This window comes from Ochotona princeps, chromosome 22, assembly GCF_030435755.1.
Source record: "Ochotona princeps isolate mOchPri1 chromosome 22, mOchPri1.hap1, whole genome shotgun sequence".
Classification (NCBI taxonomy): Eukaryota; Metazoa; Chordata; class Mammalia; order Lagomorpha; family Ochotonidae; genus Ochotona; species Ochotona princeps.
Window position 1 is genome coordinate 22,331,697 of NC_080853.1, and position 19,511 is coordinate 22,351,207.

Consider the following 19,511-nt stretch of genomic DNA (forward strand, 5'->3'; position numbering starts at 1 on the left):
CGTGGCCCCGAAGGCCACCCCCCACCCACGTGTCTCCCCCCGTCCCAGCCCGCAGGGTGTTTTGGCTGATGGAGCTCACAGGTAGCTGCGGGAGGGTTGGGGTCCCCAGGAGGGGTGATGTCTCCCACCGCTGCTTGAACACACCGGAACTGCAGACGGACGAGAGAGGGGCGATCCTAAACATCCTCCTTCAGGCGCAGCGGTGGGGCCAGCCTGGGCCGCAGCCTTCCAGACAAACTTGACCCTGCCGTGGGCTAGTGAGGACCAAGATATTTATTTTGCTTTAGTACCCCCCCCCCCAACTGTATGTCTCCAGTAGCTGCCTTGTATCTCTCTCCCTCTCCCCTTCTCTCCACATCCCTGCCGTTTCCTGTTTTCCTTTTTCCTCCCCGTCTTTCTCAGTCTCTACTCGTGTCTGACTCCGACTTTTTGCTCTGTGGCCCTGAGCTGTCTGCCAGGCACAGCTCCTATGGGAACCAGAAAAGGGGACCCAAAACACTACAAACATTGCTGGGGACACTTGTTCTGTCTCCAGATTTGATAACTTTCTCCAATCAAGCAAAACAACAAAGAGGAAAATGTGAAGTGTTTGCTCAGTGACTGTGGCTGAATTGTGCTAAAAATTAAGCCCAAGCAGGTTTTTTTTTTTTTTTTAAACAGTCAGCCTGTATTCTCTGACTCTCGTTGCTGTGATTTGGACTGAAAACACAGTGATGGGTGTACGTTTTGTATGCAGGTTCATCTTGTCATTGCTATTATTAGTTGTTTTTGGCAGTATTCAAATGATTAGATGCTTTCTCTAGAATGAGCGTAGAGGGAGGCACCTCCCTGGAGGCGGTTGTTTGAGAGCTGTGTGATTCGTGTGCATTATTATGGATTATCATTGGTCTGTGTCTTACTGCTTCTTGTCACTTGTTGGCTAGAACAAAACCAGCATGGTTGATTCTGTGGGATTCAGGAGCTTGAGAATAGGGCGTGATTAGAGCCTTTCCTTAATGAGGCCCTTGGAGAGTTCCCTGCCACTTCAGAGGGGCCTCTTGGACCTAATCATTGCAGTGTGGTCCCTGTACCATTCGTGGGAGCGAGTTAGAAACACAGAGCACCAGTCTCTTCCCCCTCAACTTGCTGCTCATCCGCACTATAACCAGATTTGCAAGCAGAGCTGTCCGCCCCAGTCACCTGAATTTCGAGAACGTGTGAATGGGGGAACAGTCACAAGCAGTAGGCCCAGTCGGGCCCTTGAATCTAAAGAAACTGAGGAATTTATGTTGTAGAGCTTTGGTTTCCAGCAGAAACGACTTGGTACCCGCCCATGGAGGACAGAAGGCCTGTGATTCAACTGTACTGGCAACGGACAGAAACCAAGTGTGGTGTGAGTGCATCTTGTACAGGCAAGGTTGTCACTGCCGGGTTGTAGACTCAGCACATGTGTACATATTTATTTATTGGAGTTAAACCAGAACACAGGCAAAACCCTTGCTTACGATGTCACTTGTACAAAATAAACAGATTTCAGTGTGCTGTTGGGTTCTGTGTCTCTGGTCACCTTTCCTCTTCATCTGGGTACCTCATGTGTTGGCAGTAGAGCCAGGGCCTGTGAGACATACCGCACCACCTCACCATGCCTGGGTGGGAGGCTGTCTCTGACATCCGACGACCTTTCCAGAGGAGACTGTTGTCAGTGTTATCTCTGTGTGCACAAACATTCACTTTTCTTCCTCTGTAACCATAACAACATCATGCACAAAGATCACTGGTTGGGAGGAGTGATAGGGTAAATCCTGGCTCATCTGTAGAAGCCCTGCTGTGAGTCCTTCTGCACACAGCTTAGCAAGATCCAAACTCCCGGGAGATACTAGACCTCAGCGTAGCCAGGAAGGGTCTGAGACCAAGGTCTCACTCAGAATGCAACCAGTCTCCTCCATGCTGGAGGCTGGCGGTGCTGTCTTCCCTATGAGAACTTCTTGGCCTTTTTCCTGAGAAAGCCAAGTGTGTTGATTTTCCATCTGCCAGTTCACTTCCCAAATGGCCACAACAGCCAGGGCATCGCCAGGCTGAAGCCAGGATTTCTTGCCCAAGCACTTGGGCCATCCTCCACTGCTTTCCCAGGATCCTTAGCATGAAGCTGGATTGGAAGTGGAGCAGCAGGAAGTCAAACCAGCTTCTAAACCGGGTGGCTGGCATCCCGGGTGGTGACTCCCTGGCTGCACCACAGCGCTAGCCCCTGAGTTTTACATGCAGGGTTGTGATAATATTCAAACAGACTTACAGACAAGAGCGAGCTCTGTCCAATGCCCAGTTGTGTGTCTCCCTCTGGTAGTGCTGAATTTCTGTTGTTTTAATCGGTTGTTGCTGCCATGAAGATGGTACAGAGGGTTAATGTAGAGGCTGGGAGGAGGGGCAGCTCTATGCTCTGGAGCTGCCACACCCAGCAGTGCTCCTGGTGAGGAATGTAGTAGGGCTGTGGGGAGGAAGAACCCTCCCGCTCAGTGGAGGAGTCCAGAGGAGAGGAAAAAATGCTTTGGAGCAAGTGAGCCACTCAAGGCTTTTTTTCTTTTCTTTTCTTTTCTTTTCTTTCTTTTTTTTTCTTTTTTTTTTTTTTTTTACAAGATTTACTAATTTGAAAGGCAGAGAGAGAAACACAGAAAGAAATCTTCCGTGGATGGTTCACTTCCCAAAACCCCACAGTAGCCAGGGCTGGGCCAGGCTGAAGCCTGCCACTCAATCTGGGATCTCCCATGTGCGTGGCGGGAACACCAGTCCTCTGGCTGTCACCTGCTGTCTCAAGTGTCATGCATGGTCAGGAAGCTGGAGGCGCAGCAGGAGTGAGACCCTGCCAGGCGCTCTGTGGGAGATGCAGGTGTAGTGACAGCTTAACCAGGGACACCACAACACTTGCCATTCCCTCTCCTCAGCTGGGATAACATGTATGTCCTGAAACATGTATGTCCATAGCCCCTTTTAGGTTTATCAGTGTTCTTCCTAGAGTTTGTAGAAAATGCATATGAACTTCAAATTTGAGGGGATGTCAAAATAAACTTATCTTCATATTGCAGTTTGTGAAGTCTCATCCTATATAATCTTCCCCTGAGCAGAAGCCTGCAGTATCCGTTCAGGAAGGGTGGAAGGCTCACACACCTGGATTTGGTCCCACCCTTTCTCTGGGGGTTGTCATGTGGTGGTAGACACTACACACACTCCCCTAGGTATATGACGGGGTTTTATCAGTGCCACCTCACAAGGTCTGCATGAAGGCTGGGAGCGGTGAGTGGGCAAGTTCTGGACACATGAAAGGTGCCCAATTACTGTTTGTTTATACTCTGATGAATCAGTGGATGTATAAATGGATTAGCAAAAATGACACAAGTTATGTTGGAATCATGAGTTTCAGGGGGCAAACTCAAGCTTGTGTAGAAAATGGGAAGTATATTTCTTTTCTTGTTTCAAAAAGATTTTGCCTTTTTATTTGAAAGGCAGAGATAGAGAGAGGGACAGGCAGAGAGAGGAAGAGTGTGAGGGAGAAATCTTCCATCCACTGATTCACTCCCTAAATGGCTGTGATAGTCAGGGCTGGGCCAGGCCATGTGAGTGTAGGGCCCAAGCACTTGAACCATCCCCCATTGCTTTCCTAGGTACGTTAGCAGGGAGCTGAACTGAAGTGGAGCAGCTGGCCTCAAACCCGTATCCATGTGGGATGATACTAGTACTGCAGGAGGCTTCTTCACCTGGTAGGACGCAGCGCTGGCCTCAGGAAGTGTGCTCTGAAGGATTGATGCAGTGACTAGAGAAGGAACCATGAATCCTGGATGAACTGTCTTGGGCCGGGAACGGGGTGGGGTGGGAATTGGGGGCATCAGTCACAGCTGGACAGAGAGTGTTAAAGCTAGCTGCAAAGGTCCCAGGGCTCTGGCCTATGTCAAGGAGACCCAGCAGAATTCTGGGTGCACACCCCCAGGCCCCCGCATGCCGTCAGAGACACCAGGGAGAAGACAGTATCCCTCTCCTCACTGTGTCACAACCCAGAGGGACACAGGACACCCAAGGGAGAAGCCAGACTTTTGATCTGGATTGCAGGGGAGGTGTCTGCATGTGGCCTCATGACCAGCTTCCATCATAAGGGACTCAGGCGGATTTTTAAGAGTGGGGGATCCTGCCATTCATTCAAGGAAAGCAGAGGTTAAAGGAACCCAGAAAAACACAGGCTCAGCCAGGTCATGGCTCTGCAGGGGGCACCCATCCTGCTCTGCAAAACACATCCTCTGACCTTTCTAGGTGTTTCTCTGTGAAAGAACACAGCCCACACCCAGCTCTGGTCTCTTGCTTTTCCAGAATGAATGCTGTGGTTCAACACTGTCTTTTTTCTTTTTTGAGTGGGTCCTTCCTCCCTTTTTTTTTTTCAGTCAGCAGGTTCAAATGGAGGCAAAACAACTGATTTCCTCTCACAAGAGAAGCCAAATATTGTTTTAACATCACAGATCCTAGCAGAACCAAATCCTTTGCAGCCTGTTTTGCAAGTGCAATTGCCAGAGACAAAAGAACCCTAGGGAGGTGTGAACTCCAGCCACACCCACTGGAAAGGGAAATCAGACTTTAAGTTGTTGAGTCTGGGGGATGGGGGAAAGTTTTGGGCTCACAGGTGGGCTCTGTGCCCATAAGGGCAGCCAGGCCACTGGCTTGATGTTTATCTAGACCTCTGCCTGCAAGCAACACGCTGTCAAAAATAGGCCATGTCGTTGACGTGGCAAAGAAAGTCCACTTCTTGTCTGGCAGCTTCCTGTCATCAACTCCCCTGAGTGTGGCTCACCTGGACATTACAACCCAGCCAGTCTTGATTGACTAGAGTCCAATCTACCCTGAGGGATTGGGCCCAACAGCCCGGGATCAGCAAGGAAGAGACACTCCTTCCCTCCTGTTTTCCTTCTCCCTTCCACCCTGCTTTGACTCAGTCCCCACCTTCCATGAACTCTTGCCCATCCTGAGCCTGAAGCCTTGTTGACATCCTCATGGGAGCATCCTTCTGGTGATGTAACCCCCGTGACTGTGTTTTGCAATCCGTTACTAGAAGTTGACTCTATCATTCTTCAAATGTTTTTGCTATCCGCCCAAGACATGGTCTTGCAGTGTTTTTAATCTGTTTTCTTTAAAAAAAGATTTTTTAAGGGATTTTATTTATTTAATTAGAAAAGCAGATTTGTAGAGAGAGAGAAGGAGAAACAGAAGAGATCTTCCATCTACTGGTTCACTCCCCAAATTGTTGCAATGAGTAAAGTTAAGCCAATTGAAATCCAGGAGCCAAGAGCTTTTTCTGGGTATCCCACCTGAATGCAGGGACCCAAGGACTTCAGCCAACTTCTGCTGCTTTCCCAGGCACATTAGCAGGGAGCTGAACTGAAAGTGGAGCCACCAAGACTCAAACCCGTATCCATGCAGGTGGAGGATCAGTGCTGGTGCTAGCCTCTTAATCCATTTTCTGTTGCCGTGATGGACACCACAGACTGAGTCATCAGAAGGAGCGGAGGTTTATGGAGTTCACACATCAGACTGCTGGAAGTGCAAGAGCATGCTGGGGAGGGCCTTCTTGCTGTAACGGGACGTGATGGAAACCAATATGCTAACTTGGGCCTCTCATGTGCTTACAAAGCTGTCATCCTGGGACTGCACCCACATGACTACCTCTAACCCTAATGATCTCCCAAAGGCCCCACCTCCTTTAACAAATGAATTTGGGGCTTCAGTGGCCTCCACATGAATGGACATTCAAACCACAGCGTGCAGAGGCTCACAGGGACGCACAGCTGTGGGAGTGAGTCTCAGCTCCTTGGCTCTGTTTGTCTGCAGCTCTCCAGAGCACGAGACACAGCCTCAATACAAGCTGAAATGGGGACAGCAACAGAGTCCCAGGGAATTGCCTCTGGCCCACAGCAATTGGGAACCATGGGCAATTGGAGGACACACCCTACCATATTTGTCTGCAAAGGGAGCCCACTGCATTTGGCTGCAAGGGAGATTGGAACCCCTGGCTCGGAAGGGAAGCCGATGTCTCTCTTGGGTGTTCACATTAAGGTCAGTAATGAAATTAGTGACATGCCCAGAGTCAAATTCAGCCCTCCAGTTTGTTCAGGTTGTTCCTGGAGTGCAGGCTGCTACTGTTCAAAGTCAGGCAGAAAAGAGCCTCCCAGCGCTGAGGAGAGGCTCTCAAGGAGCCTGCAACAGGAGGTGGTCTCTCTGGCCAGGAGGGTTTTTCCATCCCCAGGTTCATGCCTCACAGGTACCCCACCCCCATTCTGTTTTATTTGGCGTCTGGGCCCGCCACGTCAGACTACAGATGTCAGTCACTGGCAAGAACGTAGCAGTGATGCAAGCTGAGACCATCTTGCTTGAGTCGAGGCTGCGGTCAGCACTCAGAGAACCCAAAAGAGTTGTAGGTGTAGCTTACCCTGCAATGAAAATGGACTTTACAGAAATCAAAGCCTCTTCTGATTGGTTAAAAAAAAAAAAAAGAGAAAAGAAAACAAATTAAAAAATTCAGTTTAACTAAAAATCAACACACTCAGAGGTCTCTGCACCAACACCTGCCTCCTTCTCCCCTGCAGTTCTGGCCATGCCAGTGGGCAGCCTCCTGCTCTGAGCCCTCCCAGTGGTTCTGGCCATGCCAGTGGGCAGCCTCCTGCTCTGAGCCCTCCCAGTGGTTCTGGCCATCGAAGGGACAGCATACTCCTCTGAGCCAAGCTCTGAGTGTTTGGTTGTCTCTGTGCACCTGCTCTGAGTGGCAGTGCTGACGCGGGGCAGATCTGCACTCCCAGCAGTTCAGAACCCTATGTGGACACTCACAGCGTCTTTGGATACACGCTTGTATTTTTATGAAGTAAGTCCTTCTGTTCTTGGCAGTGTAATGAATGATTGTGGCTTTTTTCCCTTTTTTTCCCTTTGCCCCATTTTCAAAAGCACTGTTTGCTATGACACTAAGCCCACCCATTCATGTGTCTGGGGACTCTACTTTTCCATTGAGCCAACGTGGGTGAAAGCTGCAATGAACAGAAGGACACACTGTCTTCCCGAGCTTCCCACTTGCTTACACCTGCAGGCCTGTGTGCTCTGGTGGTTACGAGAACCCCAAGAGTTCTGGATGGCCTTGTCTGGCCTAGTGGACCTGAGTTCCTCATTGGAGGCTGGCCTGCTACCCCATGGTGCCTTGAACAAAGACCCAAGTCCTTAAACTGCCTTATAAAATACTGCTGGGAGACTCCTCCTGCTGCTCTGTGTATTAGATCCTCCACCTCGTTGGATGTCAGTTGTTCCTGGCCCGCCCATGTCATGAAGTTCCATGCAAAAAAGGCAGAACCCTGTCAGCAGGTACCTCTGCCTGCAGTTTTGAGTTCCTGTGTGCGTGCACATTCTCCTGCAGCTCTGGAGGGTTCTGTGTGCTGAAGTCCTGTGAGGATGCAACTCCTCCTGCAGCCCTGGGGGTCCATTGTGCGTGTATCTCATCCCGCATTGCTTGGCAGTTCTGTGTGCGTGTATCTTAGCCTGCAGTGCTGGGGTCCTGTTATTAGCTAAGCTGAGTAACCTTGCCAAGGTCCCTGACCTGTGCCACTGGGATCCCCTGGGAAGCCAGAGAAAGGAACCCTATGACCCATCCAAGCTGGGGCTGACAGCACCCCAGCACCCCAGGTTCACTTTGTTGGTGCCGGGAACCCTTCCCCTTTGCTACTGTCTTCCTGGGTGCTTCTTAGAGCCCAATTCTATCACATTCACTGCTCGGCCACTCTGCCAGGCATGGGGAACAAACCAACAGTCGAATGGGAATGATCAGGCATAGGGACCGACTTATTCTGGGTGCTGGATGTCACTCTGGGAGGAACCAACACTTGAGAGATAGTTGAGGTTTGTATGCATATGGATGTGCACGTTTGCATGAGTATGGGTGCCTATATATGTGTGTCTGCACAGATGTACGTGTGTGTGTGTGAAAAGATAGGCACTTGCAATCCATGGTCACCTCTCTGCCTGGCCACCTGGTGTCTCCTGAAGAAGGGAGGAGACCACGAAGGCAAAGGCTGCATGTCCACTTCGCCTGCCCAGCCTCATGAGACACTGCATCGGAGTTCACCACTATTATTCTTTCAGTCAACTACTGGGTAAGGATGCCATGGTTGCATGCCCCACAGGCATCCTGGTCTCAGTTTGTGAGGGATGAATTGAAACCTCCAGCTGGAAAAGTGTGTCTCCAGATCTGTCCAGACTTGAGGTCCCCGGCCAGTGTCACATATATTTACACATCAGCTTGGAACTCAGATGCCCTGTCTGTTTCCCAGATCCTGGCCAGCTGCCCACATCATGTCACACCCTGGCTTGGGTCCATACTCTCAAGGGCAGGGTCGTGTTCTACGGCTTCCCGGAGTAGCCCCTGGCCAGCCCTGGTAGAAGCAGAGCATCACCTTGGGCCTGTCTTTGTCCAGCCCACCCCAGCCCACACCAGCCCATTCTTCCTCACCCCATCCCATCCCTCCCCAGCCCACTTTTCCTCATCCCAGCCCACCACAGTCCACTCCTTCCCACCCCTCCCCAACCCACCTCTCCCCAGGCCACCCTAGCCCAGCCCACCCCCCACACCGCACCTCACCCATCCTCACCCTGCCCTACCCCAGCCCCAGGCAGGCCTGCTTTGATTCCCATCCACCTCCCAGCAGCCCCTCTGTGCCTAGCCTGGAGCTCCACCCTGTCTGTAGACCTGACAGGTATAGGCTTGACTTCCGTCACAGCCCCCCATTTCACCCTCCTCTGCTTACCACAGGTGATGAAATTACAGCACCTGACTCTCTTAAGCCAACTTTTTGCCTTGAGAAAAGATCTCTTGCTTAACATGGGTGAAATTTCAGGCCTCCTCTGTCTTCAGCCTCCATGTTAATATCAGCACCCAGCTAGCGTTTTACCAATATAGACATTTTGGAAGCCGGGGTGCCGGATCTGCTGCTTTCTCTGATTCCCATTCTCTCTGGTCGTCCTCCCCCTCACTCCCTGGCTCCACTCCCACTCACCACCACAGTGCACATTCATGAGCTCCCATGCGCCCACATCCAAGAAGGAAAAAAAGCTCACAGGAGCTCAATGTGATTATGTCCTCTCGACTTTTTTTTTTAATGGCTCTGGTTTAATCTTTTTCAACACACCCCACACCCTCAATCTCCAAATCTTTCCCAACTCCCAGGAAGCCGGGACAACCCTGGGAGACACTGGGGGATGCTAAGCAGGTGTTGGGGCTGAGGTGGGAGGAGGAAGGGGACAGCAGACTGCTACACAGAAATCTCACTTAGCAACGACAGCAGGGGAACAGAAAGGAAGGGAGCCAACTCTGAGCATCTTCTTCCCTCCCTCCCCTGCACACTGCATCCCTACAACAAGGCCGAGAAAGTCGGCAGACAGAGCCAGGGCACAGCCTCACCCTTCCTGTCCATGATTCCCCAGCTGCAGCCATTAAGTTACACGCGTGCAGGTGTCACTGTTTCCCTGGTCACTTCCTGCTTCCCTCTAGCCCAGGTCCCAGAGGAGTCCTACCCTCTCGGAGGGGTCCTCCTGGTAAGCCAGGGGCATGGGAGAGGAGCCTAGGTCTGAATGCTCTAGAGGGCGTCACTGACTCCTCTGGGAGACGCTTTATCAGCAACAGCTGGTACTTCATGGGGTCAAATTCATGAGCAGGTGTGGAGGGCTGAATTGAAGGGTGGCACAGAGCTCTTCAGAACGTGGTGGTTCCGGTGGATGGCATCGGCTTGTGGCCGGGTTCTGGTGGTTGCAGCGGCGAAGGCTGTGCGGCAGGCTCTAGCGGGCAGGGCAGCGGCGGACAGATGCACCTCACCCCACCTCTGCTCTTGAGGGCTGCTGTGGCGAAATAGTCCAGGGCCTCCTCTTCAGCACCGCCGCCGCCGCCACCCACAGTATCCAGGAGACAACAGCGCAGGCAGAGCACACGCTGGAAGGAGCGTCGGAAGTTGTCGGAGAGGAAGCCATAGAGAATGGGGTTGGCGCAGCTGTTGGCATAGCTGAGGATGAGTGACACGTGGTTGACGGTGGCGTCCAGGCCGGTGACAAAAAGGTTCAGCAGCTGCACCACATAGAAGGGCATCCAGCAGAGCACGAAGACGGCCACCACCATCAGCACCAGCCTGGTGATCTTCTTCTCGGAGCGCCGGCGCTGCTGCCAGCCTGCGCGCAGCGCCACAGCGCGCATCTTGCCCACGATCAGCAGGTAGCATAGGCCGATGGCCAGCACGGGCAGCAGGAAGCCCAGCAGGAAGGTGTAGATCACGAAGGCAGCCGACCAGGCCCGGTGTGGCCAGTGCAGGTTGCAGGCCACGGCTTGGCCGCTGCGGGTTGGCCTGGTATCCGCGAAGATGGCAATGGGCAACGTGACCAGCAGAGCAGCCAGCCACACCCCCAGGTTGACAAGCTTGGCCACTCGGGGCCTCCTGTAGGTGGCTGCGCGCAGCGGGTGCACTACGGCCACATAGCGGTCCACGCTGAGCACGGTTAGGCAGAAGACGCTGGTGAACATGTTGAGTCCGTCCACGCTGAGCACAGCCCGACACAGCGCGGAGCCGAAGGGCCAGTGGCGCAGCGCTGCCGATGAGGCCACGAAGGGCACGCTGAGCATGAACAGCTCGTCGGCCACAGCTAGGTTGAGCAGATAGATATTGGTGGCCGTCTTCATCTTGGCGTAGCGCAGGATCACAAAGATGACCAGTGCATTGCCCACCAGGCCTACCAGGCATACCAATGCATACACGCACTGGATGGCGATGGTACCGGCTAACCCCGGGCCTTCGGTCCCAGCCGCAGCCTCCAGATTCTTCTCGGGCGGATCACCTGTGCTGTTGGCTACGCCAGACCAGATCATCTCCAGCTCCTCTTCGGCCCCCGAGGGCAGCATCGGGGACACACTCATGTCTAAGGGTAGCAGGTGCCTCCCCTACTACCTCGGGACCGCTGAGCTTGATAACGAGCACGAGCGGCGGCGGTGGTGGCTTTTGGCGGCAGGGTCGGGGTCTCTCTCCAGCTCAAAGAGGCGCACTCCTTAGCTTGTGGTGCCTAAACAGCCCTGCCGGGGACCGGAGGTGGGGAAAGCGCCCCGCTCCGATCCCCTCGCAGTGAACGGGCACGCACTCTGGAGCGGGATTGCTGTCGGGCACCCCCACCTCTGCTGAACCCTCCCCGCCGCCGATTCGCTCCCCCTGCCCCCGTGTCTCCAACCCGGTGCCCTGGGTTCCCTCGGAGCCCCGCACGGCTAACCTCCTTCCTCCTTGCAGGTGCTTTGCGATGCCCTCAGCTGCGGCTGTGCACTCCTGAGGCTGGCGCCAGCGGAGCTGGTTCTCCTCTGCGCGGGTAACCAGGCGCGCAGGATGCAAGCGGCATCACCCAGGGCGCGCACCGCTCTTTCCTCCACACTTGACACCGCCGCCCCCGTCCCTGCAGTGTTCGCGACGCCTGCTCGCATCCTTAAGCCCATTTCGTGAAGCTGGGAGACCTGCGGCTTCAGCCGGGCATCGCATCGCGGGTCCCTGCAGGTCCCAGTGGCTCTCCTTAGCCCCGCCTCTTCTTTCACTTCACGCAGCTCCTGCCTCCCACCACCACAGCTACTTGAACTTTTCAGAGTAAATGTCTGTCAGATACCGGGGGTGGAGATGCACTCGCAGAGGTGGGGACCACCGGAACCCAAGCCGTGGTCTGCCCTGTGATGTTCGGTGCTGCGCAGGCAGTGGTATAAAACCTGGAGAGAAGTACCCTGCCTTGTACCTCTGCTTGTCACCGGCTTGGGGTCTCTACCGCGGGGCTCCAGCATGTATCTGGGGAGGGGGCAGTTCGGGAAGGATCGGGATCTTGCCTTGTTGCTTCACCCCTAAATTCTATGGCAGACACTCACCAATGCCCCCTCCCCTCCCCCAGCTGCAGCCCCAACGCGGTTGGGCTGCAGGCGGTACAGAATTCCAGCAGGTGTTGTCCTCAACAATTCTTCTTAAGGCAGCCCTGAGCGCCACGCTGGAGGGAACTCCACCTAGCTGAGCCCCAGGAGGGGTCTGGGAAGGGCTCCAAGCCTTGCCTGGGGTGGCTCCTGGGACCCACTCTGGGGCTGGGGACAGCGGCGGGGTAGGGGTGCAGTCAGGATGCTGTAGGCCAGCTGGAAGAGCAGTAGGAGGAGAAAGAAGAGGAAAAGGAAGAAGAGGAGGAGGAGGGATAGGGAGAGGAGGAGGAGGCCTTTCTTTCCCAGGAGCTGCAGGCTGTCAGCTGCTCTGCCTCTCGCCTTGGGATGAGCTTATGGATGTGTTCATCACTATGCAGTACTGTCGTCAGTCCCAACTCCACCCCTGGGATCTGCTGCCCCAATAGATTGTTGACCTAGTGGCCCCTCTCCTTTGTTTGTGGTCGTTCCCGTTCCTCTGTCCTTTCCTATGGGCCCATTCATGGGACTCTACTCCAACTTCCAGGAAGAGGAAGGGGTAGGTGCTTTGCCATTAGAGGTATAGGTGTTTTAGGAAAAAAAAAAAAAAAAACTGGATGAAGGGCCCTCAGATTTGGGCAGGAGAACAGAAACTTGTCCACCCTGGACTCTGGGGAGGATCCCTAGATGGCCCCCTCGCAGAGATGGGCTCCTCTGGGCTCCATGAGGAGGTGCTGGAGGTTGGTCCACTCGCTTGGGCTCCTTCTGCTGCCTTCTTGATCTGGTGATGGCAGTCCTGACAACAAACTGACCCACCCTTCCTTCTTTTCTTTTCTTTCTTTCTTTCTTTCTTTCTTTCTTTCTTTCTTTCTTTCTTTCTTTCTTTCTTTCTTTCTTTCTTTCTTTCTTTCTTTCTTTCTTCCTTCCTTCCTTCCTTCCTTCCTTCCTTCCTTCCTTCCTTCCTTCCTTCCTTCCTTCCTTTCTTCTTTCCTTCCTCTCTCTTTCTCTCTCTCTCTCTTTCTTCCTTTCTCTTACATTTATTTGTTTATTTGAAAGACTTGCAAAGAGAAAGAGAGAGATCTTCCACCTGCTGGGTCACTCCTACATTAACTCTGGACTGGGCCAGGCTGGGCCAGGCTAAACGCATGAGCCACAGATGAGCAACAATGAGTATCTTCTATGACTAGCAGCTGCCAGGTACTTGGGTCATGTTCAGGTGCTTTCCTAGGTGCATCGGCAGGGAGCTGGATCTGAAGTGGAGCAGTTGTGCCCAATTGGCATCCATTTAGGATGCCAGCATTGTGGGCAGTGGCTTTACATTTTGTACCTTAAAACCAGCTCCAGCTCCAAGTCATACAGTGACTGTGCTGCTGACTAGGGTAGAACATCCTCTAAAGAGCTTTCTGCAGCTTGGATCAACCTGGAACAGCTCTGCTGCCGCCAAAAGCATGGTGAGCACAATTTGCTGATGCTGAGAGCATCTCTTTGCTAACAGTGATTTATGCAGGTGCCCCTGTGGACGGGCAAAGCATCTTTGGATTCCCACCTGCGCAGCACTGGCAGCATCAGAGGTGGTAGTGTGACAGAGCGACCACCCTTCCCCCAGGCCCAAGGCTCACACTAGGATGAAGCCTACCTTAAGGTTTCAGTCTGTGTTGACTCATCTCTAAGCTGAACATCTGAAATCCATAACACTCCAAATTCCAAAACATCTTGAGTAGTTATATGAAGCCACAAGTGGAAAATTTCGCACCATGCGATTTGACTTCCTGCACAGAATTATTAAAAATATTTTATAAAAATTACTTTTGGCTGTGTATATCAGGCATGCATGGAACATGAAGAACGGAGTCCTGTTCCCAAGACATCTTGTTGTGTATGTATCAGTGCTGTGAAATCTGAAAAATAATATGAAAACTGAACTTTTCATTTTGTTTTAAAGATTTATTTGGCAAAGATACGCAGAGCGGGACATAGAGAAAGATTTTCATTCACTGGTTCACTCCCCAAATGGTTGCAACTGTCAGAACTGGGCCAGGCCAAAATCAGGAGCCAAGAGCCTCATCTGGGTCTCCCATGTGGGTACAGGGGTCCAAGTGCTTGGGCCATCCTCTTCTGTCTTCCCAGTGTATTAGCAGGGAGCTGGATTGGAAGTGGAACAGCTGGGAATTGAACTGGTGCCCCTGTGGGATGCCAGTGCTTCAGGATTTGGCTTTATACATTATGCCACAACACCAGATTTTACAACATTTCTGATCCCAGCACTTTGAGTAAAGGATACCTAAGATGTACTTATTGAATGATTTCCTTGAAAGAAACTGAACCTAAAATCATGAGACAAAGGACAAGTCAGCTTGAGAATGACCTGGGTCTGGAAATGGGGAACATCTCTGGCAGTTTGTTCACCAAGTCCCAGATGATAGAGGTGCAGCCGCTCAGGCTTAGGAAATAAGGCCAGCCCTCCAGTGGGGAGTGTGAGCGCCTGCAGACTGTTCTTAAGAAACAGATGAACAAAATAAACAAAAAACAAGGCTTACTCAGGATAGAAATGGGCCCAGGACAATTGGCCCAGGGTGTAAATAGAGCGTTGATCATTTTATTAGAAGGGCTCAATGGCAGTGGCAGCTGAGCTGCCTGCATGGTCACTTCTCACTCTTTGACGCACCCTATCCCCTGCCTGCCTCAGTCCTCCCACCATCAACTGATTGTCTATCACACTGGGCCAGCCTTCCCCCTCATAGTCTCTAGGGCAAGAGCCAGACCTGCCCTTGAAGTCGCTTCCAAAGTCTCTCAGTGAATCTCATTGGTTAGAAATGACTCATTTCCCTACTCTTAACAGCAATTGCAGGTTCTTACGAAAAGAAATTGATTTATTTATTTGATTGAAAATCTCCACTGCAAAAAGATCTCTCTCTCTCTCTTTTTTTTTTTTTTTGCTCATATACTCCTCAAATGCACTCTACTTCCAGGGTTGGGTTTAGCCAAAGCCAGGAGCCAAGAACTCTGCCTGGGTCTCTCATGTGGTGACAGGGACCACCCCTGTTGCTTGGACCCATCATCTGCTGTCTTTCCAGGTGTGTTAACAGGAAACAGGATCAGAAGTGGTACAGCTGGAGCTTGAACTGGTGGTCTGATATGGGATGCTGGTGTTGCAAGTAGAAAAAAAAGGCAGCCAAGAACTCAAGATTCCTTACCTTGTTCAGTGAGATCATCTGAGAGCAGTATCGGCAAAATTGAGTCACACCATGTGCTAAACAGTGTTCCAAACATGTACAATGCTTAACATGGAACCTGAAGGTGTGTATGTTCTTAAACTCATAGTAACCATTGTCACTACAGGAGCCAAGCTGTACACACAGACCTTGTGTTTCCAGTCTCTCCTGCCCACTCTACACAGCAGGGTGAAAGTCATAGGAGCATTTGAAGCATGTTTTTGTCTGCATATAATGTTGGAAACTCAAATCCTTTCATAACTAAATGATGTAAGGATCAGTGGGTAGGAAACGCTGTTTTTCCAGGAGCTTGGGGCATAACACGCATACTTACAAATAGTCTTGGCAAATGTTCCTATAAGGCTATTTGAAAGCTAAAAAAAATCCTTGCCAGAATGTTCGAGATAGATTCTAAGCTTCTGGAGCTAAGGGATGAGGGCTTTTTTCTAGCTGGCACACCTGCGTCTAAAAGTGTCATTCTTATCTAGAGTTTGACTAGCTCAGTGAGTCATCTGTTTCTCAACTCCCTGTCAAAGAACTTTGAGGGGTTGAAATTTTACCCTGCTTTCAAGCTAATCAGTGATCCACACAAGTCCCATCCAGATGTGTCTGAGGTATGCCTTATCAGGCCCCATTGTCTCTTTCTCCCTTAGCTGGTGGTTTCTTGGTCTTTCCTGGGCAATGGAGGGTGGGGTGTGGGTGGTTCTGGGTCAGCTCTTTACTGTAGAGCAACTCCTTGAGTTAACAGAGCAGTATGGGGGCTGCACAGGCTCTGCGAGACTCCTCAGACTTCTAGGGTCACTGCTGAAGCAAGCATCCTAACACCAGACTTTTATTTGGAGACAGGAATGTCTGACAAAGCTACAACTGGTCTACCCACAGTGGGCTGAATCCACTTTTTCAGAAGACCAGGAAGACCACATGTGACCAACCAGCCAGCCATCCCAGGGAGGCCATACATGACCAACCAGAGGCCACCGCCCCCCAACACAAGTTGCTCACACAAGCTGAACCTCACTTTCATGTGGGGGGATTCACTGCCCCCAACCCCTTATGAAACCCAGTAGTTGAGCCACAGCTGCCTGCCACCCTTGCTGTGCGCATTGGAAAATAAATTCTTGCTTTCTTTCACCAGCCTGAGGTCTGTCATTGGACTACTATATGCTGGGGGAGTGGATCCTGCTTTGAGGGTTCTCTAACAACAAGAGGCTCATGGATCCAGAGCGCACAGGCTGGGTTACCCTTGGCGAGGCAGGCAGCAAGAGGAGTAATTTCCCATGCTCTCCACAGCTTGCAAAGGAGGCCAGGAGACCACGGGTCCAGCAAGATGCTGCATGCTAGGTGGGTTTGTGCCTGAGGTGAGCAACTCTGAGTCCAAGATAGCTGAGTCCTACTGGACTGATGGCTCAAAGTCTTTGGGCTTTTATACCCATGTGGGAGACCAAGAAAAAGCTCCTGGTTTTGGATCATCTTAGCTCCCATCATTGTAAGCACTCGGGGAAGTGAACCAAAGGATGAAAGATCTTTCTGTCTCTCCTTCTGTCTACAACTCTACCTTTCGCATAAAAATAAAATTATTTATTACATAATGGGTGCCACCATCCCTAGTAGAAATAATCTCCTCAATTTTTTTTTTCAAAAGATCTATTCATTTTTATTGGATAGGCAGATTTACAGAGAGAAGGAGAGAGAAAGACCTTCCATCCACTGGTTGACTCCCCAAGTGACTGCAACGGTTGGAGCTAAGCTGATCCAAAGCCAGGAGCAAGGAGCTTCTTTCAGGTCTCCCACATGGGTGCAGGGTCCCAAGACCTTGGGCCATTCTTGGCTGCTTTCCCAGGTCATAGGAGGGGAGCTTGAAGGGAAGTGGAGCACCATGAACCTGTGCCTATATGGGATTCTGGCGTGTACAAGGCAAAGGCTTTGACCATTAGTCTACTGCGCCAGGCCCAAGAAATTTTTTCAAAAAAGATCTATCTGTTTGAAAGGTAGAATGACCAAGTGAGGGATACACACACACACACACACACACACACACACACACACACACAACCAGTCATTGGCTGGTTTTTTTTTTAAATGGACACAATAGCTAGATCTGAACCAGGCTATACCTGGGAGTTAGAAACTGTCCTGGTTTCCCACCTGGGCCCATGGTCCACAGTCACAAAGGGCAGCAGATAGTGCCTGCTTGTGTGGGGAGGGACATTTAACTTTTTAGACCACCGATGGGAACGCTTGCCCCCTTTGCACCCTGTGCTTTTGCAGATTCTGGGCCCATGCCAATTCTAGTCTGTGTGCAGGGCCATCCCCTTTCCTGTCGGGTGGTGCTTTCCATTGTTCCTGGGTGTGCTCCTCGCCTGTCCTGCCATGGGTGAGTTGCCCCCCTTTGGGGAGGCACCCAGATTCTTTTCCTCTCCCATTTCCTGCCTGGCTGAGCATCTCAGGTCTCTGCGGCAATAGGGAGATGCTATCATCTCTGGTCATTTTAGCATTGTCACCACTTGCTGACAGGGAACAATACTTGGCAGATAGGAGAAATGCCATGAGATAATGGTTATTATTGTAAAGATCTTCCCCTGCAAACACAGTTTCTAAGATAACAGGCTCAGATCATAGGAGCTCCATCACAGTGAGCCAGGGGTTGCATACACAGTCCCGAAGTGTCTGGTGTGTGTGTGTGTGTGTGTGTGTGAGAGAGAGAGAGAGAGAGAGAGAGAGAGAGAGAGAGATAAAGAGAGAGAAATCAGGACCTCAGCCAGGGGGCCAGGGGTGGTGAACATGCTGGGTTTTCCTTGCAAATAATGCCTGGGGAGTCAGGAGGAAACCTGCTCTGGGTTAGTTCATCTTAAAGGGCCACAGTGGAGGCCCCGGCCACTCTAGACTTCTTAGCAGTGTCTTCCTTTTCATTTTTTGGCTGACAAGGGCCGCTGCTGCTGCTGCAGATGACCATGGGAGCTTCAGGAGCCTGCTGAATGGGGATGGCTTGGAAGGGCAGATCTCTCAGCCAACAGAGCAGAGGGTTGCAGCCATCAGCGAGCTGTAGACAGCTGAGACCCATTCTCAAGAATGTCCCACTCTTGCTGGACCATCATCTAAGCACAACTTACAACTGGTTTCATTGTTACAGTGTTTCTCAACTCTGCAGCCAGAGATCACTCTGGCCCCAAGACTGCTGACTTTGGGAAATGGACCTTGCTCTCTCACCAGTCCTTGGCTCTGGTGAATGGGCTGTTTGGTGGTGAGAAACTAGTGCCTGGCTGCTGTAGGGTAACAGACTTCCGACACCTGGCATCTTTTTTCCATGAAAGGCTTGGTATTTAGGGGCTGGTGCTGTGGTGTGGTAGATAAAGTTGCAGCTTGTTATGCTGGCATCCTATATGGGCACCAGTTCACGTCCTGGTGGCTCTACTTCTGATCCAGCTGTCTGATAACGACCTAGAAAAGCAGGAGAAGATAGCCCAAGTCCTTGACCCTCTGCACCCATGTGGGAGACCCAGAAAAAGCTGCTGCCTCCTGACTCCTGCCTTGGGTCTGACCCATTCTGGGTAGTGTACCAGCAGATGAGAAATCTCTCTCTCTTCATGTCTCTCCTTCTTGCTTGGTAACTGTTTCAAACAAGTGAATAAATTTTTAATGATAAGAAAAGAGAGACATGCAAATCCAGGCTTGGAGAAAAACTGCTTTGTTCAAGGAATACCTGATGAATTTAGTGATTGCCTAAATACCTCACCACCTATAAGCTTTCTTAGATCTCTCAGTTCTTTTTGCAGAATTGGGGTTTAAGGGGTACTGTGGAGCAGTAGCTACTGTATTTCTGTGTTCATGCACACACAGAAGCATATATGAAGGGACACCAAAATATTCACAGAAAATGAAATTCAACGATAACAAAGTTTGCAAAGTTTTGCGAAAGATTTTTAAAATCCAAGTGTGCAAAGAGTCTTTACATCATTCATGAGGAATATGTATTACACAAAGCTGCTTGGAGTTTGAAATGCTTTTGCAACAAAAGAGCTTAATCTTTAGCCGCTAGGCCATGCCACCGGGCCCTAATCTTTCATTCCATCTTACACGAGGCTTTTGCAGCGTCTTTGGTTGTGAAGCTGTGCAAGTGCATACACGGTGGCCTTTCTAAGCATGCTTGGGCTTGTGTTCGATCAAATGAGCATTGCATCTGTTCTGATTGTGTGGAGGCCTCTTTTTGTCATAATTCCACAAAGGTAACAACATTTGCACAACATTTGCATTGCTTCAGGAACTGTAAGCCAGCTAGAGCAGAGTTCACGCTACAGGAAGTTGGTTGTGTGCCACTGCTCCTGCCATGGAGTCCTGGCTCTATCGCCTTTGTTGTGGATGTCACCTGTCTC

General features: G+C 51.2%; 1 protein-coding gene across 1 annotated transcript; it reads right to left on the reverse strand.

The window, feature by feature from the left end:
• Positions 1-9,252: 9,252 nt before the first annotated feature.
• SSTR4 (somatostatin receptor 4) lies at positions 9,253-10,995 on the reverse strand. The gene has a single exon (XM_004585977.2). It carries the CDS (start codon positions 10,937-10,939, stop codon positions 9,734-9,736), a length of 1,206 nt encoding a protein of 401 aa, XP_004586034.2. The 5' UTR covers positions 10,940-10,995; the 3' UTR covers positions 9,253-9,733.
• Positions 10,996-19,511: the final 8,516 nt, after the last annotated feature.

Excerpts from the sequence above, each read along its gene's own strand:
- SSTR4 (XM_004585977.2), bottom strand. The coding sequence starts at position 10,939 with ATGAGTGTGTCCCCGATGCTGCCCTCGGGGGCCGAAGAGGAGCTGGAG.